The sequence below is a fragment of the Ips typographus genome, linkage group LG5, assembly GCF_016097725.1.
Source record: "Ips typographus isolate SLU linkage group LG5, UJ_Ityp_2.0, whole genome shotgun sequence".
In the NCBI taxonomy this organism is placed as follows: Eukaryota; Metazoa; Arthropoda; class Insecta; order Coleoptera; family Curculionidae; genus Ips; species Ips typographus.
The window spans coordinates 7,250,787-7,278,769 of record NC_138426.1 but is presented as its reverse complement, the minus strand read 5'-3'; the positions used below and the strand labels follow the sequence as shown (position 1 = coordinate 7,278,769).

The window sequence follows — 27,983 nt, the reverse complement described above, 5'->3', positions numbered from 1 at the left end:
CAGTCGATCGTCTACGGTTGTCAAATAACCGGAGGCTCTGGTTACAGATCAAACTTGAGCCCCAATATTAAGTAACCGCTCCTGTTTATGTTTACCTTTATTGTACAATATTTTTTTGTTATTGTTTTGACGACGAGTGTGTGGTGAATCGGGTGTGCCAGTGCGTAAAATCGCAAGTGGATTAAAATCGGACGCGTATATGGCGGCAGTGGTGGCGTAAAGGGCGCAAAAACTACCCTTTCCCCCCCAGCGACGGAACAAGAAAATGGTGACTTTAATGCCGTGCAACTACTTGAATACGCAAAGTTCAAGGTGCGCCATGATTGATAAGATGTGCGAACCCAAGGTAGGTCAAGTACCACTCTTACAAGTCCCTAAACATTTGAGTAAAGACTACCATTTTGACCCCTAGCAAGAGAGAGACAAAGAAGGGACACTTTTTCCTCGACTTATGACTCTTAAGAATATCTAACCAACAAAGAACATCAACCTTAACCTCACTAACTACTAAACCAAACGTTTGATTCCTCCAGGGGTAGTGTAACAAAAATTTAGAACGTGACTGTCATTTGACAATTATCAAACATGTTGCAACTTTTAACAAATACACTACATTTTTTAAACACCCCTGTAGAATCTTAATTACACACTTTTCAACCTGAGACTAAGTTAGTTAAAATATAATACATTTTACTATTGTAACAGCTTTTAGCATGCTACTTTTTTTGACCAACCACAAACTATACTCACTTTGACTAGACTTATTTAAACTGTACAATTGTAAAGTAGATTTTAGGATAAATAAAAAAAAAAGCACATACCGCATCCAAAACTGTATGTACGTACTCAATGATTTACGTACGCCTGACAATTACAAATGACTGGACTGTTGAAACGTAAATAATCCTGATTTTTGCAACTGTAGAGCATTGGTTGACAGTTTTGACGTTAGTGACAGTTATCACGTGATTGTAGAACACTATTTAACTAGACGTCACGTGATAATTGTCAAAATAACTGTCATAATTCTCAGAAACACGTTTTACATCAAATAATGCAAGAAAACGCTCCTAAATCCTGATTTTTGGCAACTTTATAACATGGTTTGACAGTTTTGACGTTAGTGACAGTTGTCACGTGATTGTAGAACAATATTTAACTAGACAACACGTTTTATAACGAATAATGCAAGAAAAAGTTTCTAAACACTGATTTTTGCAACTTTAGAGCATTGGTTGACAGTTTTGACGTTATTGACAGTTGTCACGTGATTTCAGAAGACTATTTAGCTAGACTATGAAGTGACAACTGTCAAAATAGCTGTTAAATCTCAGAAAATCGTCTTGTTTCGAAAACTGTTTTAAAATGTAATTCCTGCAAATTCTAGTAAAATTTTGACGTGTCTGACAATAGTGACAGACATCACGTGGTTTTAGAGAATAATTTGGAGCGTGTGGAATGACACTAGAAAAGTGTTGAGTAAACATGTAGGCATGAATGTAAGGGCATGCAAATATCCCAGAAACTGTACATTTTTCAACACAAAAATCTAAATCGAATACCTTAATAACATACAGAAAGTTTCATTTAAAATAAATAGGTTTGTAGGCTATCAAGGTAGTGATTATTTTAAGAAACAATGACAATTTTGACATTAAAACCGTATACAGGGGGTACCATTTAAAATAATAGAGATTAGTAACGTGAAAGTCAATAACTACATTTACGCCCTATTTTCCTGTTTCCTGGAAAATTAAATAATTAGTGTAGCACTTCAAAAAAAAAACGAGCACTAGATGACTAATATACAGGGTGTTTCATTTAGAATAACGTGACATCGCAGCAGCCATAAAAAAGTCAGACAGTTTAAGTTCAGACTGTGATTTTGTTTGTAGTGAACATTCACAGTCTAAACCTAAACCTTCAAAATGACTGGTGGTGTATGGGGCTGTTTGTTTGTTTGTTTTAAATGTAATTGGTTTGGTCTGTGCAGTGAAGTGTAGTTTAGAATGTGATATTTTGCACCTGATTTGTCACATTCCAATCTCAACTCAGCTTAAACGTGATGATTGATCTAAGATGATTGATTAAAAATTGAAAAACTAAAACAGAGTAAATAATTATGTAAATACCATTGTGGAGTGTCACGTCCAGAACTGTTTACATGCTCAAAGATTCAGTAGAGATCCGCAATTTGACGTTCCGCATTCGGGCTGTCACTGTCAAACCATAGTGCATGAATACTCTTAGATGAGGAACTTATCTAGTGCTGAGATGCCACATTACAAGAAACTGTATTGGGCAACGTATTTTATGCGTTAAATCTACCGTAATTCAAACTCAACTGAAAAGTTAGAATAACAAGGAAATTAAGGTGACGTTTTGACTGTTAATCGAGCCCTGTTGCCAGGTTTAGACAGCTTTGAGGTTGTTTTACGTAATTTGGAAAGATAGTCAAGAAACGATTCTAGTAGAAAGAATTTGTGATTTATTGTAAATTTTTAGAGTATTATCTCTGGCAATATTAAGTTCTTGACGTTTTTACAGACTTTACGGACCACTTTATAATGATTCTATAGGGAGGCCTGAGTAGCAGGTAATTTTAGAGGTATCTGGCAACATTTTGTTTTTGAGAGTTAAAAATCACGTGACACCATGGATAGAAAATTACACAGAAGTCACGCGACCTGTGGATCATGATACGATTGGATCCGAAATCACAATTGATGTTTGATCAGGGCGAAACATAGAACATAAGTAATCTTAGACGGGGCATACAACTGTAACATAATTTTGTGTCGCATCTAGTATTTTTAAGGTTTCGTCTTCAATGTTTTTAAGCTGTCAAAGTCAAAATTGTCACGTTAATGTCAAAATTAAGTTATTGACCTACTGACTGGTCTTGGATGTGCTTCAGGTTGAAGAGTAATGAATGATTCTAGAGTTTGAAGTGAAGGAGCTAGAAAACGAAGAAGGAAGAAAAAATCCGTGTCCGGGGGGCGGTAAATCATCCGAAAAGTGCCAACCGAGCAACAGGCCAATTTATCCGTTTCAGATGCGACGTTATAAATGCCTCAGTGCCGTGGTTCGGTCCGTCTCTGTCACACTCGCACACGGTACCCTCAGACCAGATTTATGGGTTCCGCGATAAATATTTCCCATGTGCGGCCAGACCGTTTTCTCGGAACTTTTTTTTTCTCTCTCTCAGTTTGTACCCGACCGATAATCTCTATTCCTGTCCAGGTTATTAGAGGGTTTTTTTTTCGGGGGTTTTAATCACCCTTGAAGAAAATGGGTTTAAGTAAACTAACCTACCAATAATATTTTTCGTTTTGGTTGCAGGTTAAACGAGCAAGGACCGAACAACCCGAACCGGCCGACAGAGATCGGTAAGTTGTCAAACGTCATAAAAATTTCAAATGTCAGTTAAAAAAAAAATGGCCGCCGGACCTGGGTAATAATAATGAAGTACAAGCGCCAACAGAGGTATAGTGAGTTTATTTAATTAACTGGAATTTCGAGGGCCTGTCGTTGGTTTATATTCAGAAAGCGTTGTTTGCTTTAGGCAAGCTGTATTTGTCTTAGTTCGCGACGTAAGTACCCCGTGGAACTATACAATGTAAAAAAAATCAGGGACAACCCTGACAAATTTTTCTTTTAATGAGTAAGAGAGAGACAAAGTAATGAAAAGACGGGTGCGAGTTGACCGCAACCAACACACACACACACAGGAAAAGCTAACGACGTGTTTTGTTTTCGAAAATTGTCGACAAAGCGTCCGATTAACACGTACGCCATTTTGTGTGGTCCGCGAACCATCTCAGCCTTAACAGGTTTTTTTTTTTGGGCACCCGGTAATTCTTCTTGTGATTAATGATGGCACAACTGTCAAACTAAGTTACTGGTCACTGTCAAAATCGAACCGTAGAGCATAAGTGTAGTTCTAGACGCGACACACTCTAGTAACGTAAGAAGGTGAAATTCCACACAGTTTTTTCTCTTGGTAAAAAAATTTGAAGGGTTTCTCTAGCCGGATCGTTATCTGCACCGGGTTCTCGCCACCCAGAACCATAAAAAGCCGCGTGCGCGTACCCAACAACCGCAACCAAAGATACCATCTCGGTGTTCTACCAGAACGCAGAAATGTTTGAATAATTTCATAATAAGTCCGTTTACGGGTGCTCGTTTTGAAAGTTGCACGGCGCGAAACGTGGAGTGATTTATGACAGCTGACAGCGGTACGTGATGTGGTGGTCTCGCGCACCACCCGTACTTTACCAATGGGCCTATCCCACATATCATAAATTTTTGTTTTAATGACTGGAATCGAAAGAATAGGATCAAAAAACTAATTTTTCATATTCTTGAAGAAAAAATTATTGTCGTAAATGTTTCTACATTAGTTTGAATTTGTCCATTAAATTTAAAAGATTGTTTTGGCGCGCATGTGACGTACGTAGTTTTGGGCGATTTTATTGGCTGTTGCACGCTATCTGTTTCACTTCTTGTCGCTGATTGGTTGATAGTGTAGTACGTCACCGGCGGCGGGCGTTTTAAACAGGAGATTAATGTAGTTTTTATCATCATTTTTTTTTCTATTTAGACTTAATATTTTTGAAAACAAAAAAATACGGGTATAATATTTTCAATCCGTCTTTGTAGTTATGAAATAAAAAAAAATTGTGGGACAGGCCCATTTGCGCAACAAACACAAAAGAACCGCAATCAAAGCGCCCCTATTTCCTCCCCCGCTCCTCTTCAACGGGTACTCCACGTCTCGATGTCGTACCGTGCGGTAAACAAATGGCCCTCGATACCATCAACTACACGGAACACCCAGAGCGTCAGGTGTGAGATAAAATGATTTTTTTCTTTTCAGTTTGTTTTTTCTTTGGCGCGTTTTAAACTTCCCTTTCGCGATTCGTGTGCGTGCTTGGCGATGATGGCGACCCTCCACCACGCGGAATTAAATTGAATTAATGGTGAAACATTAAAAAAGGCACGACCGCGACCATAAAAATCACTACAAACACGGTCTGACAGCCTGGACACTGAAGATGTTAATCAGAAATTAATTTGTTGTGTCCGATGACCCCCCCGACTATAGTAGTGGTACCATTTTTGATCGTTCAGCGTTCTAGTCAGTAAGTTCTATTTTTGCTTGCTACGTTCCTCAATTGTAACCCTTACGTACGTTTAGTGTGCTGGTTCTGTCAAAGGAATTTGGACCTTAACGATTTATTTTCTGAAAACACTCTTTTTATGTTGTATTATCTACTAGAGTCGACTAATAGTATTTTTCTTTAGTTTATATTCTTAGTTATTTTTCCTGCTTTGATGCAACAAATTTTCAAATCTCTTGAAATTGTGGTTTAAAATTTGAACACCCTGTAACTCAGTTATTTTTGGGAGTTCAGGGTGGTTCAGCCACTTAAAAGAACCGTTTTGAGCTCCTCTCTTCAGTGGTGTAGAGTAAAAAATTGTATCTTACAAATTGCATACAGAGTGACAAAAATAGTGAATTACCAAACTTTTCTTGCACACCCTGTATAATGGAAACAAAAACTATCTTGCAAACTTACGGTGGTGGGTTAAGTAGTTGTTTAGGAACCTTTTTAGTTTCAAACTTTTTTTTTGTAACTTTCACCGTTTTTGAGTTATTTAGGAAAAACTGATTTGGTGCAACAAATATTTAAATCCGTCTGTGGTCTGAAATTTGAACACCGTTTAAAGGACAGTCAGAGACAAAATCGTTCGTAAAACCCACTTGGAGTAAGAAAATAACTGTTTCAAGCACATTTTTGAAATCCTCATTAAATTTCCTATCCGATAACCAGAAAAAACAGAACAAAATTTAGTACAGTCGGGGAGAAAAGCGGTATCAAAGTTTCAAGTGCTAGAAACACAGTGTGAATGAATAGTCAGGGACAAAATCGTTCGTAAAACCCACTTGGAGTCAGAAAATAACTGTTTCAAGCACATTTTTGAATTCCCCATTAAATTTCCTATCCGATAACCTGAAAAAACAGGACAAAATTTGGTACAGTCGGGGAGAAAAGCGGTATCAAAGTTTCAAGTGCTAGAAACACAGTGTGAATGAATAGTCAGGGACAAAATCGTTCGTAAAACCCACTTGGGGTAAAAAAATAACTGTTTCAAGCACATTTTTGAAATCCTCATTAAATTTCCTATCGGATAACCAGAAAAAACAGGACAAAATTTAGTACAGTCGGGGAGAAAAGCGGTATCAAAGTTTCAAGTGCTAGAAACACAGTGTGAATGAATAGTCAGGGACAAAATCGTTCGTAAAACCCACTTGGAGTCAGAAAATAACTGTTTCAAGCACATTTTTGAATTCCCCATTAAATTTCCTATCCGATAACCTGAAAAAACAGGACAAAATTTGGTACAGTCGGGGAGAAAAGCGGTATCAAAGTTTCAAGTGCTAGAAACACAGTGTGAATGAATAGTCAGGGACAAAATCGTTCGTAAAACCCATTGAAGTAAGAAAATAACTGTTTCAAGCACATTTTTGAAATCCTCATTAAATTTCCTATCCGATAACCTGAAAAAACCGGACAAAATTTGGTACAGTCGGGGAGAAAAGCAGTATCAAAGTTTCAAGTGCTAGAAACACAGTGTGAATGAATAGTCAGGGACAAAATCGTCCGTAAAACCCACTTGGAGTAAGAAAATAACTGTTTCAAGCACATTTTTGAAATCCTCATTAAATTTCCTATCCGATAACCTGAAAAAACAGGACAAAATTTGGTACAGTCAGAGAGAAAAGCGGTATGAAAGTTTCAAGTGCTAGTCAGTAAGTTCCATTTTTGCTTGCTACGTTCCTCAATTGTAACCCTTACGTACGTTTAGTGTGCTGGTTCTGTCAAAGGAATTTGGACCTTAACGATTTATTTTCTTAAAACACTTTTTATGTTGTAATTATCTACTAGAGTCGACTAATAGTATAATTAAATGTCTATTAGAGAGTTTTTCCTGTCTGATTTTCAGTTTATTAACTAATCTTCCAGGTGTCTAGCTTCCAGCTGAATTCACATTCTAGACAAGTATTTACGGTCCTTGAGACTAAAAATAACCGATAAATGAATTTTTAAGCTTAAATATCTCGGAAACGGGTAAAGATACAGGAAGGACCAAAATGCTTATTAAGACAAATTTGAGGTGGTAAACAAGCTTGGAACACTAATTTTGAGAAAACATTAAGAAAACTTGTGACTTTTAAAGCCAAACTTAGTTTAAGGAAGAATTAAGTTTGAACCGCATTAGAAAACAAGAGCGAAAGTATTTTTTAGTTATTCAGCTGGCTAATTGCCCGGAAATTTCAAAAGAAAACTCTAACGAATCGATTTTAAAAGCCAACATATTTTAAAGAAGAATCAAGTTCTAAAAGTGTTGTTGAAATTAGTGAATGCCAACAATTTTCAAATGAAGAGTAGAAGAATGTGTGTGACGGATAAAATACTGCTAACTACCGACAAATTTCAAAAGAAAACTAAATGGTTGATTTTAAAGATCAACTTAGTTTAGAAAAGAAGAATAAAATAATTTAAATTTTTAGCAGCGTCAGAAAAGAAGACGGAAGATTGTTTTCTTTCTTCTTAACATTATCCGTATTCTACACTCTGTACACCTTTGCAAAAAAACCAACAATTTTGAAAACTCCTTGTTGTTTCTGACTTTTTGAATAATACAGTGTGATTCAAGTTGTCGTAGGTAAATAATTAAATACGGTGGTACTTTGTTACAAGTTTTCTTCTTCTTTATTTTTTTTTCCATCATTTTCTTCTCAAGGTTTGTTTTTTGTCGATTCAAAACTTGCGTATTAATCAAAATCAATACGAGACGTGATGTTTGAGAGTTGAAAGATTAATTACACACAAAAGTCGTCATTTAACAAAAACCCAAACATCAGCGAAGGACCACGTGTGCCAAAAATAATGCCCCCCATTCATTCACGCCATCACGAACATAACCTGTAAACCGCTGGTTTATTTATTTTTGTGGGATTCAATATTGACTGGAGAGTTTGTTTTGTTTTTTTTTTCATTGGTACGGCCTGAATTATGTGATGGTCTTCATTCCGTAAAACTGTGGCGTTTGCTACCAAAAATGTGGTGGTCGTTTTTCATTCCGGACGGGTGAACTGGTTTGGTTTTTGGTCCCCAGAAAAAAAACCAATCGTTTCGAATTTGTTTCAAGTGGAAGCGGCGCCCTTTGTGGTTTCGTCGAAAAATTCGAATCTAATTAGGGCACCTGTCTGGTTGAACCAATTGATCGGTTTTCGCTTGTTTTGTCACGTAATGCGACGGACCTCCCGGAGAAGTCACTAGAGTTTTAAAAAAAAATTTAAGCCCCTTAAAGGTTCAACCGTTGACAGAATGAGTTTTTCTTCTGTGAAAGAAATTGTGGCCTTTGCTACCACTAACTTAACTAAGAAATAATTGAAAATGTGTAGAATCTAAGTCGGGACTGCAGGGAGGTCGAACGACCATAAAACTAAAGTAAAGAACCAATCATAAAACGTCCCCCCATCGGACATCGGGCATAAATCAAGGGCATTTCGTGTGACTCGTCCGGCGTGAATATTGGATACTTTAAATATTTTTAAAGCGTTGAGGTTTCTTTATATTTGACACCGGGTCATTAGTTAAGTTAATGTATGGAGGTGGCGCGTTATAAATTGTCCGGTTCGAGATCGAAATTTTCGATAAAACCTCGAAAACCGTTGTTGATACAAGATAGTAGTCATCAATGGGCGCAGTACGTAAATCTTGAGGGGGCTGTTTTTTGGGTGAACGAGCCTCGTTTTGTTTCGCGAAACGGTCCGCTGTCACAGATTTATCATCGGTAATTCGGCCGAATTCTTTACCGGTTAGGAGGAAATCTGGTACGGACAAACGTCACAGTTTAAATAAGTCGTAATTACGGAACGCACTTCTATCAAACTAATGCCAAGCCTACTAGATCCACACGGTGGGTAGTTTGTAATTGGTCAAAAAAAAAACGCAGCAAGCTGACTTTTTTTGACCAACCACAGTAATGTTTTTTCAGGTTATCGGATAGGAAATTTAATGAGAATTTCAAAAATGTGATTGAAACAGATGTTTTGTTACTCCAAGTAGGTTTTACGAGCAACTTTGTCCCTGACTGTTCATTCAAACTGTGGTTCTAACAGTTGAAACTTTGATTCCGTTTTTCGCCCCGACTGTACCAAATTTTGTCCTGTTTTTTCTGGTTATCGGATAGGAAATTTAATGGGGATTCCAAAAATGTGCTTGAAACAGTTATTTTCTTACTCCAAGTGGGTTTTACGAACGATTTTGTCACTGACTGTTCATTCACACTGTGTTTCTAACAGTTGAAACTTTGATACCGTTTTTCTCTCCGACTGTACCAAATTTTGTCCTGTTTTTTCTGGTTATCGGATAGGAAATTTAATGCGGATTTCAAAAATGTGCTTGAAATAGTTATTTTCTTACTCCAAGTGGGTTTTACGAACGATTTTGTCCCTGACTGTTCATTCAAACTGTGGTTCTAACAGTTGAAACTTTAATACCGTTTTTCTCCTCGACTGTACCAAATTTTGTCCTGTTTTTTCTGGTTATCGGATAGTAAATTTAATGAGGATTTCAAAAATGTGCTTCAAACAGTTATTTTCTTACTCCAAGTAGGTTTTACGAGCAATTTTGTAACTGACTGTTCATTCAAACTGTGGTTCTAACAGTTGAAACTTTGATACCGTTTTTCTCCCCGACTGTACCAAATTTTGTCCTGTTTTTTCTGGTTATCGGATAGCAAATTTAATGGGGATTCCAAAAATGTGCTTGAAACAGTTATTTTCTTACTCCAAGTAGGTTATACGAGCAAGTTTGTCCCTGACTGTTCATTCAAACTGTGATTCTAACAGTTGAAACTTTGATACCGTTTTTCTCTCCGACTGTACCAAATTTTGTCCTGTTTTTTCTGGTTATCGGATAGGAAATTTAATGGGGATTTCAAAAATGTGCTTGAAACAGTTATTTTCTTACTCCAAGTGGGTTTTACGAGCAATTTTGTCCCTGACTGTTCATTCAAACTGTGATTCTAACAGTTGAAACTTTGATACCGTTTTTCTCCCCGACTGTACCAAATTTTGTCCTGTTTTTTCAGGTTATCAGATAGGAAATTTAATGAGGATTTCAAAAATGTTCTTGAAACAGTTATTTTCTTAATCCAAGTGGGTTTTACAGTCGATTTTCTCTCTGACTGTCCTTTAAACGGTGTTCAAATTTCAGACCACAGAAGGATTTAAATATTTGTTGCACCAAACCAGTTTTTCCTAAATAACTCGAAAACGGTGAAAGTTACAAGAAAAATGTTTGAGACTCAAAATGTTCCTAAACAACTCCTTAACCCACCACCGTAAATTTGCGGGACCATTTTTGCTTCCAGTATACAGGGTGTGCAAGAAAAGTTTGATGATTCACTATTTTTGTCACCCTGTACGCAATTTGTAAGATACAATTTTTTACTCTACACCACTGAAGAGAGGAGCTCAAAACGGTTCTTTTAAGTGGTTGAACCACCCTGAACTCCCAAAAATAACTGAGTTACAGGGTGTCCAAACTTTAAATCACAATTTTTAAGTGATTTGAAAATTTGTTGCATCAAAGCAAGAAAAATAACTAAGGAACGGTGAAAGTTACGAAAAGAAGAAGAGAACAAAAATGTTCGTAAAGAACTCGGCCGAATTCTTTACCGGTTAGGAGGAAATCTGGTACGGACAAACGTCACAGGTTTAAATAAGTCGTAAATACGGAACGTACTTCTATCAAACTAATGCCAAGCCTACTAGATCCACACGGTGGGTAGTTTGTGATTGGTCAAAAAAAAAACTGACAGCTGCTTTTTTTTGACCAACCACAAACTACTCATTGTGCCGATCTAGTAGGCTTGGTATCAGTAGTTATGACAAAATACGAAGAGTGCTGCGATTTGGATTTTTCCTTAGAATGGACGTTTTCCTTTTTCTCTCACAAGTAGATCGGTCCAATCTACATTTCCCATCCCTTCCTGTCTTGCATTATTTGTTACCCATTAGCATTCTCTCTCTCTAGCAATAATGGTGAAACTCTCGCAATATCCCAAAAACGCATTTTTGAAGAAGAAACTGTAAAATGTCTGTCATTCGATCGTAATTTGTCTACCGACACAAAATTTAAGAAAAAAATAATTTTGATAGTTACAGGGTGTCAATAAATTAATTTAGCGCAAATGTTCATTAACCTAGTTATTTAGTGCTAAAGATAGGCTGGACTAGACTTGACAACTTCTATTTTAACAGTCCGGTAACTCGGTTATTTTGACAGTTACAGAATGGTTCAATATACCAATTTGTAGCCTTTGAAATTCTCTTTCGACCACCACAGTGTCTATACAGTAAAAATGTCGAATCAGTTAAAGACAGACTGAATTGAAACACTTTATAAACATTGTACAACTGACAGTTGGCCAGTTGGCAATGTTGCCAAACTGATCGTTTTCCTTTCTGGTAAACTTCCTAAATATCACCAAATTATCAATTTGTTTTATGAATGATTAGATATGCACATATGGTCACGTGACTTGAAAATGGTAAATATGTCAAAACTGGCAGTTAAAATTTAAAAACGGTCTCTTGACTTGTAACCCCAAAATGATAGCTAAAATTGAAAAAAAAAATTGAAATAATTTTTGAAAAGTGCTAAATTGCCACGTGACCAAAAACAATCACATAATACAGCTGAAAACCAGTCATGTGACCTCAAAAATTGTAACGTTGTCTAAAAAAAATGCCAAAACGGCAGTTAAAGTTTGAAAAATTGTCACGTGACTAGAAATGACGAGAATGACAGTCGCAGGTAAAAGTTTGTCAGTTGACTTAAAATTGCCAAAACGACAGGTAAAATTTCAAACATGGCTGTAATAAAAAAAAACAAAATTACAGTTACAAATTAAAAATATATCACGTGACATGAAAATGGCAAATTGAAAATTTATCACGTGACTTGAAAATGACAAGAATGGCGGTTGCAAGTTTAACTTACGAAACTTAAAATTGCCAAAATGGCAGTTGAAAATTGAATAACTATTGTTATTTGACCTGAGAAAGCTCAAACTGACAGATGCAATTTAAACCAGAGTCACGTGACCTAAAAATGCTCAATATGCCAGTTAAATCTTAATAACTGTCACGTAACTTAAAAATGGCAGATTTGAAATATGGTCACGTGACTTGAAAATGTCAATTTGAAATTTTGTCATTTAACTTAAAATCCCAATCGACAGGTAAAAATGTAAACTCAAAATTACAGTTGTGCAATTTGGAAAAATTGTTACGTGACTTAAATATGTCAAAATTGGCAGTTAAAACTTAAAAACGGTCTTCTGTAACCCCAAAATGACTGTTAAAATTTAAAAATTGTCGCGTTACTAAAATCCTCAAAATGGCAGTGGAAAATTGTCACGTCAGCTAAATAACCTGAAAAGTCCCAAAAATGACAGTTGCAATTTAATAAATGGTGAAACTCTCCCATACTGGCAGCTTTTCATTTAACCGTTTGTATCTTGATTATTTTGCCAGTTACAGGGTGGTGAAATATACCAACTTGTAAAAGGTATGGTATAGTATTTAGTAAATGTATCGTTTTTATTTATTATCATTTTAAGACAGACAAAATGTATACAGTGTGTCACTTAAAAACATCAAAATCGCAGACTGTTTCTGAGACATTTGTGGTATGGTTGCTACATTTTTGTATGCACTGAAACATGGAAACATTTGAAGGAAAAATCGCCCTTAGTGACCACAAAAACGACAATTTTGGCTCGGTTCTCAATCGATTTTCATTGCAATACGGACGTCGTCATAAAACGTGTCATAAACAATGGCGGGTGTCATAACAATGCAAACGAGCGTTTTCAACTGTCCGATGACGTGTTTACGATTGTTCCTTTTTGTGTAACGCGACACTACACCACACAAGTTGGTAAAAATATGTGTGTGAAGGCTGTTTAGAAGCCATAAAACACCAAAGTTTCCATTACACGCAATATAAATATTAGAGAGTCCAGATAAAGGTGACGTTCATTGAAACACTTGTAAACATCATAACTAAACAGTGCGGATCGTGAAAAGGCTTACGAGGCAGAAAACATCCACTTACGGATCGGATCGACCCTATTATTCGCGCCAATGGACGACGAGGGATTAAGTTCACGTGACGACGGCTATTAATCGGCTTAGACGAGGCCTTTTTAGGGCGCGACAGGAAGCCCTTTTGTGTCCCCCGGCTCGATAATCGGGTCCGAGAACGCCCCAAAACATTTCGGGAAAACGGGTGCCCGTTCTCTTGTGTGTGCCTCCTATTGAAAGAACCTTGACAAAGTGTCAAGAGGCTTTTATGAAGAGGATGCGACACATGTTTTGCATTATTATTCCCGACCAAAAGCGGCTCGTTGGTGTAAATTTGGACCGGATTCCGAAAACCGCAGTACCCATGTGAATCTATTACGTTTTCAGACTTGTAGGACTTCATTGGTGCATTTAGAACCCCTAAAGAAGCAAGACGTACATTCTTATCTCCATAACAACACATTGACACACTACCTAACCTCTTTTAGTTCTTTAGGAACACCTTGTATAGCAAACTATCGTTTGAGAGGCCAAACTGAGTCATGATGGTCGTTTGGTGTGACAGGAAAATGTACTAATTTTACCAGGAAATTCCAATTTGGCCAAAAGATATCATTTTTCTGTCATGGCTGTCATTAATTTAAAAAGTCATCAATTTGAACTACTACACTTTTCATGCACCCCCTGTATAGTTTCAGAGATGAGCTTAGCAGTTTTTTACGAACATTTCTCAGTTCTCTTTCAAATTTTTCACCGTTTAACTTTCACTGCTTTGATGCAACAAATTTCCAAATCCCTGGAAATTGTGGTTTAAAATTTGAACACCCTGTAACTCAGTTATTTTTGGGAGTTCAGGGTGGTTCAACCACTTAAAAGAACCGTTTTGAGCTCCTCTCTTCAGTGGTGTAGAGTAAAAAATTGTATCTTACAAATTGCGTACAGAGTGACAAAAATAGTGAACCATCAAATTTTTCTTGCACACCCCGTATACTGGAAGCAAAAATGGTCCCGCAAATTTACGGTGTTGGGTTAAGGAGTTGTTTAGGAATCTTTTTTGTATCAAACATTTTTCTTGTAACTTTCACCGTTTTCGAGTTATTTGGTGCAACAAATATTTAAATCCGTCTGTGGTCTGAAATTTGAACACCGTTTAAAGGACAGTCAGAGACAAAATCGACTGCAAAACCCACTTGAAGTAAAAAAATAACTGTTTCAAGCACATTTTTGAAATCCTCATTAAATTTCCTATCCGATAACCAGAAAAAACAGGACAAAATTTGGTACAGTCAGGGAGAAAAGCGGTATCAAAGTTTCAACTGTTAGAAACACAGTTTGAATGAACAGTCAGGGACAAAATCGTCCGTAAAATCCACTTGGAGTAAGAAAATAACTGTTTCAAGCACATTTTTGAAATCTTCATTAAATTTCCTATCCGATAACCAGAAAAAACAGGACAAAATTTGGTACAGTCAGGGAGAAAAGCGGTATCAAAGTTTCAACTGTTAGAAACACAGTTTGAATGAACAGTCAGGGACAAAATCGTCCGTAAAATCCACTTGGAGTAAGAAAATAACTGTTTCAAGCACATTTTTGAAATCCCCATTAAATTTCCTATCCGATAACCTGAAAAAACAGGACGAAATTTGGTACAGTCGGGGAGAAAAACGGTATCAAAGTTTCAAGTGCTAGAAACACAGTTTGAATGAACAGTCAGGGACAAAACTGTTCGTAAAACCCCCTTGGAGTAAGAAAATAACTGTTTCAATCACATTTTTGAAATCCCCATTAAATTTCCTATCCGATAACCAGAAAAAACAGGACAAAATTTGGTACAGTCGGGGAGAAAAGCAGTATCACAGTTTCAAATGTTAGAAACACAGTTTGAATGAACAGTCAGGGACAAATTGTCCGTCAAACCCACTTGCATTAAGAAAATTACTGTTTTAAGCCCATTTTTGAAATCCCCATTAAATTTCCTATCCGATAACCTGAAAAAACATGACAAAATTTGGTACAGTCAGGGAGAAAAGCCGTATCAAAGTTTCAAGTGCTAGAAACACAGTGTGAATGAATAGTCAGGGATAAAATCGTTCGTAAAACCCACTTGGAGTCAGAAAATAACTGTTTCAAGCACATTTTTGAAATCCTCATTAAATTTCCTATCCGATAACCAGAAAAAACAGGACAAAATTTGGTACAGTCGGGGAGAAAAGCGGTATCAAAGTTTCAAGTGCTAGAAACAGTGTGAATGAATAGTCAGGGACAAAATTGTTCGTAAAACCCACTTGGAGTCAGAAAATAACTGTTTCAAGCACATTTTTGAAATCCTCATTAAATTTCCTATCCGATACCCAGAAAAAACAAGACAAAATTTGGTACAGTCAGGGAGAAAAGCCGTATCAAAGTTTCAAGTGCTAGAAACACAGTCTGAATGAACAGTCAGGGACAAAATCGTTCGTAAAACCCACTTGGAGTCAGAAAATAATTGTTTCAAGCACATTTTTGAAATCCTCATTAAATTTCTTATCCGATAACCAGAAAAACAGGACAAAACTTGGTACAGTCGGGGAGAAAAGCGGTATCAAAGTTTCAACTCTTAGAAACACAGTTTGAATGAACAGTCAGGGACAAAACTGTTCGTAAAACCCCCTTGGAGTAAGAAAATAACTGTTTCAATCACATTTTTGAAATCCCCATTAAATTTCCTATCCGATAACCAGAAAAAACAGGACAAAATTTGGTACAGTCGGGGAGAAAAGCAGTATCACAGTTTCAAATGTTAGAAACACAGTTTGAATGAACAGTCAGGGACAAATTGTCCGTCAAACCCACTTGCATTAAGAAAATGACTGTTTTAAGCCCATTTTTGAAATCCCCATTAAATTTCCTATCCGATAACCTGAAAAAACAGGACAAAATTTGGTACAGTCAGTGAGAAAAGCGGTATCAAAGTTTCAACTGTTAGCAACACAGTTTGAATGAACAGTCAGGGACAAAACTGTTCGTAAAACCCACTTGGAGTCAGAAAATAACTGTTTCAAGCACATTTTTGAAATCCCCATTAAATTTCCTATCCGATAACCAGAAAAAACAGGACAAAATTTGGTACAGTCAGGGAGAAAAGCAGTGTCAAAATTTGAAAAGCAGTGTCAAAATTCAAAATTGGTCAACTATCAAAAGAGGTCACATATTCTGACTCTCACAAGTTTTGTTTATCTCGTTTTGGTGAAAAATAATTTGGTAATTTTCATACCTGTATAGGATGATCACAAAAAGATACAAATTGGTATATTGAACCACCCTGTAACTGTTAAAATATTCGAGTTAGTGACCGTTAAAATAGAAGTTGTCAAATTCAGTACAAACTGTTTTTAACACTGAATTACTGTTCTGTGACTTACCATCAGAGAAAAGCGTATACAGGGTGTCTAATAAGTATTTCAAAGATTTTGAACCTAAAAAACCATCTTTGAACAGAAACAAGTAGTGATCGAGTTTACTTCGTTCAGTATATTAAGTTGAGTTGTAAACCTAGTCAGAGCTAGCTGGATACAACAAATTGTTAAACGATGGTCAAAAATGTTTTAGAAAAGTTGTTTTGACGCTCCATTTTGAAGTCACGATGACGTAACTTGACATTTGGTTGTGTTGTGGTTTTGTAAAATTAGTACGTCATTGGGACGTCAAACTCGTTCTGCTCGCTCCATGGAACGTCAAAACAAATGCGGCCGCAGTATGCCAACGTCATATTTTTTGATTTTTTACCATTTTAAAGTTAAATAAACTTTGTTACAACAATTTTGATAATAAAAGCCACCTTACTGTCTTCGGAATGGAACAATCGACTCGAATACTAAACCACTCTTTATACCTCGATGGGTCCAGCCATAACAGAGAGACGAAAAGCTCGTTACCGTGCATATTATAAAAACGGTTGACAAGTTGCTGGGTGTGACGTGCTCCACAAAGTTAAGAGTGCTTAGGTGAAGTTTATTACGTCGATAACGGGCATTGGCGTACTTTTGGCAACGTTGCTTCGGTTTGTGAGAAAATTAAGTTGATTTTTCCTAAGTAAAAAGCGGCGACGTGTGAACGAAAAGTGACAAATGGACGTTTTTAACCGGCACATGAAGACGTAAAGGCGCGGCAATAATTACGAAAATAAAACGACCCGGGGAAACATGTGTTTACTTATGCCAAGACAATTGACGGGCGAAAAACCAGGACCGGCCTAACATCCTCTCTAGAATCATTACGGCGCGAGAGGAAAATTAGTTGCGAACGCCCCTGTACCAAAACAACTTCAGACAGTTAAAACATCAAGAGTGTTTGACGTGACGAAGAAACGGGTGTATGCAGGCCTTTGGTTGTCTTTTATTGTTTTCTAAAGTGATGATAAAATATGGCAACAACACTTCCGGTTTACTATAGATAGTACGTAGTGTCGAATCCATGTACTATAGTTGGATGTGATTCAGTGTTGCTGTTGCCATCTGTCATCTGTCAGCGGGCCGAATTTGATTTTTGTGGTTATGTCAATGTGTGCGCTCCTAATCAAAAAAAAAAGTTATTACACGTTTTAATGCTAAAACCTGATATTCTGATTAAACGCCGAATAAGTTTGGAATAAAGTTTAAAGCCTTAAAAGTAAAGGGTGTTGTGTTTTTTCCCGATTTAGAGTGCGAGAGACGTTTTGTTCGAGGGTGACACTGTTTAATTCTCAGCCTTCCACCTGTTAAGGGCTCTCGAAAATATGAGCATTCTACCCCTAAAAGTAATCTCGTCAAGTGGTACTAAAAAAAGGTACGAAAATATCGCACTTCTCGAAAGGTACTTGACCGACCCCACAATAGCTCGGCAAGGGTCCGCACCCGTTTTACCATAATGAGGGGGCCCCACAATAGCCGTCGTAAATCTTCTCCCTCGCACATAATCTTAATAAATAGACACGTTATTTCTGGTTCTTATTGTTGCTGTTTGGGTTCCCTTCGACACGAAACACACAAATACGAAATTTTGTTTGGCCGCAATTCGTTTTCACGCTCCGTTTGACGTCACGATGACGTAATTTCACAAAACGTAGTTTCACAAATTCATTGGCCACAAGTCAGAAAACGTCATAGTCACGTGACTATTCAATCAATAAAACTTGACATTTACAGTTTCTGGATTGGAAACCAGTTAAGGATTGTCTCTGCGAACAGACCAACTGTTAAACACACTCTGACTGTCACCATTTTGTCACTAACACTTTTCAAGACACTTAACTGACAAAAATTACCTTAATTTAGTTAAATGTCTATGCATATTTACAAAAAATTTGTTAATAACTCGCTTACTTGAAACATTCCGTATATGCACGTTAATGATCGTAGATGGCTAATAAATAGGGCTATCACGTGACGTTGAGCGGACAGGGCTACGTTGCACCGTTCGGCCGCTAGAGGGTGTCAAAGTTTTTTTTTCCGTAGGGACTGTGAAAAATAAAACAAAGTTTTTCAAAGGAATTCAAAAAATCGACTTTTTGTGGGACAGTTACGTGACTCTAATAAACCAATTTTTTTCTACCGAAATCAGTAAATATGCAAAAATATTGGAAATTGAAGGGAAAAGCCATATACTCTTTTCATTACGCACTTTATACTTTCATGAATGATTTTTTCGCATTTCTGACATGTAACTGTCACACAATAGTGATAACTGTCAAAAACAACTCCATGAAGCTATAAACTGTAAAAAATTGCTTAAAGGCAGTACAAATCATATTTAAAGCTTGTTTATAGGGCTATGAATACAATTTTGACATTTCTGGCATACAAAAGTGTATGGTTCGGACTGAATTTGTTCTGTAACATGCGCGTTAAAATCGGATCCATAGAGCTATTAACAATAACGTGAAAAACGTTTAAATTATGTTAAGTTAAACTACGCTTTTGTACTTTTAGCTTCAGAACTTTTGACAGGTCACGTGTCTGTTTTGAACACATTTAAATGCGTCACAATGGTGGTAACTGTCAAATACCAATCCATAAAGCTGTAAAACTACAAAACCTGCTTAAAAGCACTGTTACAGTTAATACAGTTGTACTATAGTGGTCTTCATGTTTTCTGTTAAAGTTTTCACCCTGTATATGTCTAGAAAGTTTGACTTTTTGTAAAGTACACAGCAGGCCGTGAAAAGCTGAATCAAGTGACGTAATAATATACAGGGGGTCCTATTTGAAATAGTGCATTGTTTGGTCTTTGAAGCTTGGTGCAACTTACTGTTGAAACTTTCACTGTGTATATCTTTGTTTTTCCATGGATAGGGTAGACCCAAAAAGGTCGTGAATAGACTTTATCAGGAGACTTAAAAAAACAGTCACGTGACCGGTCAGTGACAAAACGAAACAAAGACAGTACTTAGTTATTTTTCCTGCTTTGATGCAACAAATTCACTCTTGAAATTGTGGTTTAAAGTTTGGACACCCTGTAACTCAGTTATTTCTGGGAGTTCAGGGTGGTTCAGCCACTTGAAAGAACCGTTTTGAGCTCCGCTCTTCAGTGGTGTAGAGTAAAAAATTCTATCTTAAAAATTGCGTACAGAGTGACAAAAATAGTGAATTATCAAACTTTTCTTGCACACCCTGTATACTGGAAGCAAAAATGGTCCCGCAAATTTACGGTGGTGGGTTAAGGAGTTGTTTAGGAATATTTTTAGTCTCAAACATTTTTCTTGTAACTTTCACCGTTTTCGAGTTATTTAGGAAAAACTGGTTCCGTCTGTGGTCTGAAATTTGAACACCGCTTAAAAGACAGTCAGAGACAAAATCGATTGCAAAACCCACTTGGAGTAAGAAAATAACTGTTTCAAGCACATTTTTGAAATCCTCATTAAATTTCCTATCCGATAACCAGAAAAAACAGGACAAAATTTGGTACAGTCGGGGAGAAAAGCGGTATCAAAGTTTCAAGTGCTAGAAACACAGTGTGAATGAACAGTCAGAGACAAAATCGTCCGTAAAACCCACTTGAAGTAAGAAAATAACAGTTTCAAGCACATTTTTGAAATTCCCATTAAATTTCCTATCCGATAACCAGAAAAGAAAAAACGGGACAAAATTTGGTACAGTCGGGGAGAAAAGCAGTATCAAAGTTTCAAGTGCTAGAAACACAGTGTGAATGAACAGTCAGGGACAAAATCGTCCATAAAACCCACTTGGAGTAAGAAAATGACTGTTTCAAGCACATTTTTGAAATCCCCATTAAATTTCCTATCCGATAACCAGAAAAAAACAGGACAAAATTTGGTTCAGTCGGAGAGAAAAGCGGTATCAAAGTTTCAAGTGCTAGAAACACTGTGTGAATGAACAGTCAGGGACCAAATCGACTGTAAAACCCACTTGGAGTAAGAAAATAACTGTTTCAAGCACATTTTTGAAATCCTCATTAAATTTCCTATCCGATAACCAGAAAAAACAGGACAAAATTTGGTACAGTCAGGGAGAAAAGCGGTATCAAAGTTTCAAGTGCTAGAAACACAGTGTGAATGAACAGTCAGGGACAAAATCGTCCGTAAAACCCACTTGAAGTAAGAAAATAACTGTTTCAAGAACATTTTTGAAATCCCCATTAAATTTCCTATCCGATAACCAGAAAAAACAGGACAAAATTTGGTACAGTCAGGGAGAAAAGCAGTGTCAAAATTTGAAAAACTTTCCGAGTGAACTTTCCGAATTTGACAGTGGGTCACAAGATATCATCTAGACATTTTGATAAAGTGGTCAACTATCAAAAGAGGTGACATATTCTGACTCTCACAAGTTTTGTTTATCTCATTTTGGTGAAAAATAATTTGGTAATTTTCATACCTGTATATGAAATATACAGGTATGAAAATGATCACAAAAGGATACAAATTGGTATATTGAACCACCCTGTAACTGTCAAAGTATTCGAGTTAGTGACCGTTAAAATAGAAGTTGTCAAATTCAGTACAAACTGTTTTTAACACTGAATAACTGATCTGTGACTTACCATCAGAGAAAAGCGTATACAGGGTGTCTAATAAGTATTTCAAAGATTTTGAACCTAAAAATCCATCTTTGAACAGAAACAAGTAGTGATCGAGTCAAAAAATTGTTAAACGATGGTCAAAAATGTTTTATAGAAACGTTATTCAAACCAGAAGTTTGTTGGAAATCAATAAAATCACGTATCGTACACATCCCTAGTAATAAAGCGTTTATTTGATTTTTGACAGTTAACAGATGTCTTTGAAACTTCATGCCAACCGCATTCGTTTTGACGCTCCATGGAGCGAGCAGAACAAATTTGACGTCACGATGACGTAACTTGACATTTGGTTGAGTTGTGGTTTTGTTAATGGGACGTTTTGAACGCATTTAAATCCGTCACAATGGTGGTAACCGTCAAATACCAATCCATAAAGCTGTAAAACTACAAAACCTGCTTAAAAGCACTGTTACAGTTAATACAGTTGTACTATAGTGGTCTTCATGTTTTCTGTTAAAGTTTTCACCCTGTATATCTCTGGAAAAGTTGGCTTTTTGTAAAGTACACAGTAGGCCGTGAAAAGCTGAATCAAGTGACGTAATAATATACAGGGTGTCCTATTTGAAATAGTGCATTTTTTGGTCTTTGAAACTGTTGAAACTTTCACTCTGTATATCTTCTTTGTTTTTCCATGGATAGGGTAGATTCAAAAAGGTCGTGAATAGACTTTATCAGGAGACTTAAAAAAAAAACAGTCACGAAACAAAGACAGTACTTGAGACGTCGATGGTCGTCCACCCGCACTGTTTACCATGAACGGTTTCGCAAAGTCGTTCCGGGAAATTTATGCATTTTAGTCTTTCGTCCAATAAACGATTCCTGGTATACAGTGGTGGTTTTCTCCGTCTTTGTCTTTTATATGTTAGTTGGTCGTGCGGTCGCATTTTTGTCATTTCACAGCGCGACCATGCGTGGCGGCATTAAAAATAAGGAATTTTTCAAATTAAAATTTGTATCCCCGCACCCAGTGACGTACCCGATTTTTTCCAGCGTTTCGGGGGGGGGGGGGGGAGTGATCAATGACGTCATTAGCGCCCAACAAGTGCCGGAACGCATTAGCGTCGCAAATAACGTGGGACAAGTGTCGGTCTTAATCACTTCCACTCAGTGGCGTCCCTAGAGACCTCTAAATCATGGAAAAAACTTGAACTGCAGAAAGAGAGAGAAAACGAGCGTAAAACACGATTTACGGTCTCGTTAATGCTATCTGTCAGTCTACGCCCCTGATATTATTACATTAATTAACTGAAAACCTCCGGGGCACTATATCTGTCAGGCCGCTTGTCTCATAATCGTCCCTGATGTGTTTGTGTAAACTCCCTAGTTCCTAAATAAATGCTTTCAATAATCCAATGAATGCAACGTTGCCACTGTTTAAGTCAATCCTGTGCACCTTTGACAGCAATTGACTTGAAAAATTATCAAAAATTCTCTTTTTCTCGGGCTTTAGCTATTACTAAGCCAAAGCTTAGTCTGCTACCCAACTAACTAACTTCATTCAAAGTACTCCATATTCGCCTTATTTTTGTATGTAAAGTAGGTCGGGGGTATCGGTTAACGCGCATTCCGGTGGATCGAGTGTCAATTTGGCACGTGATGACGGGGCTCGGTCTCTCGTTCCCGGTTAACTGAATGGATATTGCGGGGTTAATAAACTATTGATTTGCTCGTTTTGATATCAGTTCTGGTTACAATTCCGTGGATTAAACGTTACCAAACAGGAAGAGAAGAAGTTATCTTAACCTCACAACACGCCACGTGTCGAATAGACATTATGCAGGTACAAGTTTGGACTGTGAATGAATTGTCATGATTATTATCATCCTGAAGATGAGATTTACTCAAATCTCACTCACCTCTTAGTTGCATGATAATATCGTCATAACTGGCATCAGATTCACCCTGACCATTCATTCTAATATTCTAGTAAATAAAGAAAATTTAAATAAATAAGCTTGAATAAAAATTCTATTATAGGGATGCCAAGTTATTTTTAAGGTAAATAACTAAACCTATCTAACTTACTTTCTACCTAAAAATCCTGCTTCTAAATATATCATTGAAACTACAAATGTCTTTAAAACAAAAAATTACAAACTTCTTACAACTAATACTCTTCGTCAAAGAGTCCAAATTGTCCAAAATAAACCGTCAGTTGACCAATCTTCTTCTTTTCCGTTGAGGTGAATTTTTAACTGCAAAGGCTGTATCTCGGTAACAGCCGGGAGGCCTCCTCGCGGTTATCGATTTAACCACTTCTGGAATAGGTCCTCTATCACAATATGCTGGTAGCACTCGGTATTACACTCAGTAACTTCCGTTCCGGAAGGAAACAGCTTTCTAAGATCCCCTGATCTTCAATAGTGTGATTTTTGCTCGATTTTTTTAGAAAACTGACTTTCCAGCTCTCATTAAAAGTCTCTCTTGACAATCAACCACCATAAAAACAAAAAAAAACCTTTTTCCCACCTTCTACCTCCACGTACCACCTTTTTCACCTCCTTTGAAGTTCATCAAGTAATACTGTTAATTTTCTTAATAACTACATACAATCCTACTAAAACTAACTATAATGGTAAACACTTGACATCCCTACAAAAATGTACCTTTTCTATAAATTAAATAAATAAATTTTCTTTATTTTCTTGAAAAAAATCCTTATTTTCAAGACAGAATGTTCAGTAGCATGCACTACAAGGAAGATCACAGTCTAAACTTAGCCTTCAAAATGACTGGAAATAGACCTGTTCGCAAATGCAATTTTCAGCTTCCATGTATTGAATATCCACGTGACTTTGGCTTGTGACACTCTGCGAACAAACCTAGTAATGTAGCTAATGCCAGAAAAATAGGAATAACGATTTTCTGAGTTATTACAAAAGAGTTGAATTTCCAATTTAAATGAAACAAGAGTCACTTTTGTGGTCAAACTGGCAGTTTTGGTATTTTATAAAACTGTTGGGTATCTTAAAATTAACTCGTCAACGTCAAAAAAGCGTAAAGCAAACGAATAGCGGGGTCCGTCCGGTGGTTTTTAAGAAAATCCATTAAGCCTTCGAAGTTGCACGCTGAGATGACAACAACAAGTGTTCGTCTCGCTTAATGGCGCTCCGCCGAAGACAAAAAGTCTCCGACAAACGGCCATTTGGCCGGCACATGTTCCCTGGGGACTCTGTTGCGACGTTGCCACTTTTTTCTCGTTATTAATTGTGGGTTTTTCGTGACAGATTGACGGGATCGCCCCAGAGCGGTCACACGTCCAGTTCGTGCGGTTCGCCGCCGACCGCCGCCCCCACCGACTCGCTGACCGCCCCCGGTTGTTTGGCTAATTTCGCGGCCGCTGCCGCCGTCGGATGGCCCCTGATCGATGCTCAAGGTGCCTTTTGCTATTTACTCGTTTGATTTATATGCGAAAATATCGATTTGCAGGAGTCAAAAGCGAAATTAAATCGCCCGGCTTGGACGATTCGGAAGTGGCCGCCGCCCTGTCCGCCCACCAAGACGTCGTGACGGCGACGGCGCCGTTTTATGGGGCGTCGCCTGCTGATATCGGCGCCGCCACTTACGACAAAGACTATCCCCAAGCTTATGCTCAGGCGCACCAGTATTACAATAGGTAATGTAGTTTACTTTTAAATATTTTTTCTCATAAAAAACTGTTAAGTCTGACACTTTGACACCCCGCAAACAGCTGTACCTTGTTTATTTATCTGAAAAAGCTTTGTTTATACGTTTTTCCCCCAATTATTACGCCCCCAGAAAAAGTGGAAAGAGATAATTAACAGCACCCCAGTATGAGATGTTGATGTTTCCGAATTTTAATGAGAACAGAAGGGGAACGCCACTCCCAATAAACTAAACATAAACGAAATTAAAATTCCTGAATTCTGATTCTTTTTTTGTGGAATTTATAGACCTAGACACACCTGTGAGGCTTAGGGAGACAGCGTTGCCAAATTTATTGATAAACTTACTTTTATTTCAGCATGCATCAGGCGTACGGCACTTCCAGCTCAGCAACAGCGCCCTACATGGGATCTTCCAATTCCAGTCCGTTTTACGGTTCCTCCTCGTACCCCTACGCCACCTTAGGACCGTCAAGAGGATTGAATCCCTCCTGTAAAAGTTCTGGTAATTACTATATTCCACACATTAAAATCCTTACTTGATAAATTAAACTGGTTTTAGGGTATATAGCCGCCCCTTACGGATCGCCAGCCAGTGCATTCGGGGCGGCGTCCGCCCAAACCGGCCAGTACAGCCCCTACGCGTCCGCCTACAGTTCGACGGGGAGCGGAACCGCCAGTTTCGCCCAGGGATTCTCTCAGGTAGTACCAATGTTTGTCTAAATAGTAAAGTGCTTATTACAAGAGGGTTTTTAGGGGGTGGATTACAGTGCCTATAGCTCAAGTTACACGGACGCGCAAACCACGCAATACGCAAGCAGTTACTACGCCTCGCAATCGTACTCACCTTACGTGAGTTCCCCCAGCTCTAGTGGTAGTATCGGTACCTCTACGTATCAGTTGGCGACTGGGGCACTTTCTGGTAAGTTTCCAAACTTAAATTTTCTAGTTTTAAACTACAAATTCGTTTAAAAATTGCCAATTTATGAGGGCGATGTTTGCCACTGGCGGCCATTTTGTTGCATAAGCCAATTCAAACTTTTGACAGATTAAATTGGTCAGTTTGCTTATACTACTTATACCCTATAAACAATTCTTCATATATCTAATTTTTTGTAATTTCCACTGTTATTGAAAGAAAAAAAACTTTATTAACGTTGAAAATTGTTTAATTAAATTGCTACAAGTCACAAAAACTCCTAAAATGTCCAAACTTGCCACTAAAAATATAGCAACTATGCTTGGAGTGGTCACTACTAACCTCTATTTGTACCTTCCTCCTTTAAGCCAAGCTTAAGTTAAGTTAAGTAAATTCAAAAGATATAAATTAAATTATTATTTAAATTTTTCAAAGCGAAAATAGGTCACGTGATTGAAAATATACCTACTCGAGCATGTAGTTGTTTGGTGACAGTTCCGAGAAAGTAGAGAAAAAGAAGTATCAACTAACCTAACCAAATTTTAAACGTCAATGTAATGGTTTGTTTATATTTGGATTTTAGTTTGTGTTGCTCAAGTTATTGTTTGAGACTTAAAATAAGGCCTAGAAACGAAAAAAAAAATGATTAGAGTTTAGTTTAACAATAAAAAAAAATCAAACATGCAGTCTTTGTGTCCCTACAGTGACACTAGTGGTTCGGACCAATCTGATGATGATGAGGGTATTTCAGACTCATTTGTAAACTGGTTTTTAGTAATTTGTGTCTTTCTGTGCAGAAAGCCCTTCGAACAGCATCTCACTGACTGAAAGTTCCACGCCCCTGAAAGCGGACAGTGCCAGACGTTCAAGGGAATCATCTAGTAGTTTAGGTTTGTTGTCTTGAAACTCATAAAGAGTGTTGTGTCAGTAAATTTGGTTGTAGGTAATGAAACGCGGACGCGAGGCCGAGGCAGACGGACCAACACAGTTTCCCCCACGTCACCCGAGTCAAAAACTGACAGGGTTTTCATATGGGACTTGGATGAGACCATTATAATTTTTCACACCCTGTTGACGGGCAGCTATGCCACTAAATATCATAAGGATGCTCAAAATGTGGTTCAGTTGGGTTTCAAAATGGAGGAAATGGTGTTCAATTTGGCTGACACACACTTTTTTTTTAATGACATTGAGGTAAGTGTTAGACATAATTTGACAGTTTAAGTTGAAAATTCATTTGTTCTAGGAGTGTGATCAAGTTCACATAGATGACGTTTCATCGGATGACAACGGACAAGATCTGTCAAATTACAACTTTAGCACCGACGGTTTTCATGCAGCATCGGCGACCGGAAGTGGAAATTTGTGTCTAGCGGCGGGTGTCCGTGGTGGGGTGGATTGGATGCGAAAATTGGCGTTCCGCTACCGGAAAATCAAAGAAACTTACAATAATTACAGAAACAGGTTTGTTTTACACCTTTCAAGTTTTTTTGTGACTAATTTAAGTTTTGTTTAGTGTGGGAGGTTTGTTAGGCTCAAATAAACGAGAGCAATGGCTGCAATTGAGACAGGAAATTGAAGCAGTAACCGACAATTGGCTGACTCTGGCCAATAAGTGTCTAACTCTAATCAACAGCAGGAGTAATTGTGTTAACGTGCTAGTCACCACCACTCAACTGATTCCAGCGTTGGCTAAAGTGTTGCTTTTTGGTCTTGGGAATGTTTTTCCCATTGACAATATTTATTCAGCTACCAAAATTGGAAAGGAAAGTTGTTTTGAGAGGATCGTGGCCCGTTTCGGACGGAACTGCACTTATGTGGTGATTGGTGACGGGCAGGACGAAGAGGCCGCGGCAAAAACGTTAAATTTTCCTTTTTGGCGCATCACCAGTCACAGTGAAATTGCCGCCCTTTACAACGCCCTCGACATGGACTTTTTATGATTGATCTGTGGTATTTTCTCTTTGTAAAAATTGTACATTTTTATACATAAAAAATTGCAAAAAACAATGTTTTTCAGAGTTTGTGTTTCCCAAAAAAAAAGGCAATGTACCAAAACAATAATAGCAATTTTTTGTATTATAATAAAATCAACGAAAATATTACTATAGTGTATCATAAATTTAAACTTATATATATTAAAAAAAAAATAAATCACTGTGTATATACAACATATTTTATAGTTTTATTATTGTTTGAAACCTGGCAA

General features: G+C 37.4%; 1 protein-coding gene and 1 long non-coding RNA gene across 7 annotated transcripts in view; one reads left to right on the top strand and one right to left on the bottom strand.

Moving 5' to 3' along the window:
• The window catches only part of LOC145729393 (uncharacterized), a 65,634-nt gene extending 39,099 nt beyond the window's left edge, over positions 1–26,535 (bottom strand). For 3 of the 5 annotated variants that reach the window (XR_014178338.1, XR_014178337.1, XR_014178339.1), the window contains exons 1-3: positions 25,703–26,535; positions 25,395–25,574; positions 25,204–25,346 (exon numbers count right to left, since the gene is read on the bottom strand). This is a non-coding gene — a long non-coding RNA (uncharacterized LOC145729393). Of the gene's footprint in view, positions 1–17,528; positions 17,725–18,442; positions 18,649–25,203; positions 25,347–25,394; positions 25,575–25,702 lie in introns of those variants that run through there. The other 2 variants (XR_014178341.1, XR_014178340.1) reach the window with 2 other exon arrangements.
• Positions 2–27,949, top strand: LOC145729357 (protein phosphatase EYA4-like). 2 transcript variants are annotated; one of them, XM_081980076.1, is made up of 11 exons: positions 2–346; positions 3,343–3,389; positions 24,457–24,605; positions 24,659–24,845; positions 25,215–25,360; positions 25,418–25,557; positions 25,612–25,777; positions 26,572–26,664; positions 26,718–26,968; positions 27,021–27,238; positions 27,291–27,949. In XM_081980076.1, exons 1-11 carry the CDS (start codon positions 266–268, stop codon positions 27,715–27,717), a joined length of 1,905 nt encoding a protein of 634 aa, XP_081836202.1. In that variant the 5' UTR covers positions 2–265; the 3' UTR covers positions 27,718–27,949. The 2 variants fall into 2 exon arrangements, with proteins under 2 accessions (XP_081836202.1, XP_081836204.1); XM_081980078.1 differs by lacking the exons at positions 24,457–24,605; positions 24,659–24,845 and having other exon boundaries at positions 5–346.
• Positions 27,950–27,983: the final 34 nt, after the last annotated feature.

Coding starts and splice junctions, on each gene's coding strand:
- LOC145729357 (XM_081980076.1), top strand. CDS start 266: ATGGTGACTTTAATGCCGTGCAACTACTTGAATACGCAAAGTTCAAGG. Junction 25,558..25,611: donor TCGCCCAGGGATTCTCTCAG/GTAGTACCAATG, acceptor GAGGGTTTTTAG/GGGGTGGATTACAGTGCCTA. Junction 27,239..27,290: donor TACAATAATTACAGAAACAG/GTTTGTTTTACA, acceptor AGTTTTGTTTAG/TGTGGGAGGTTTGTTAGGCT.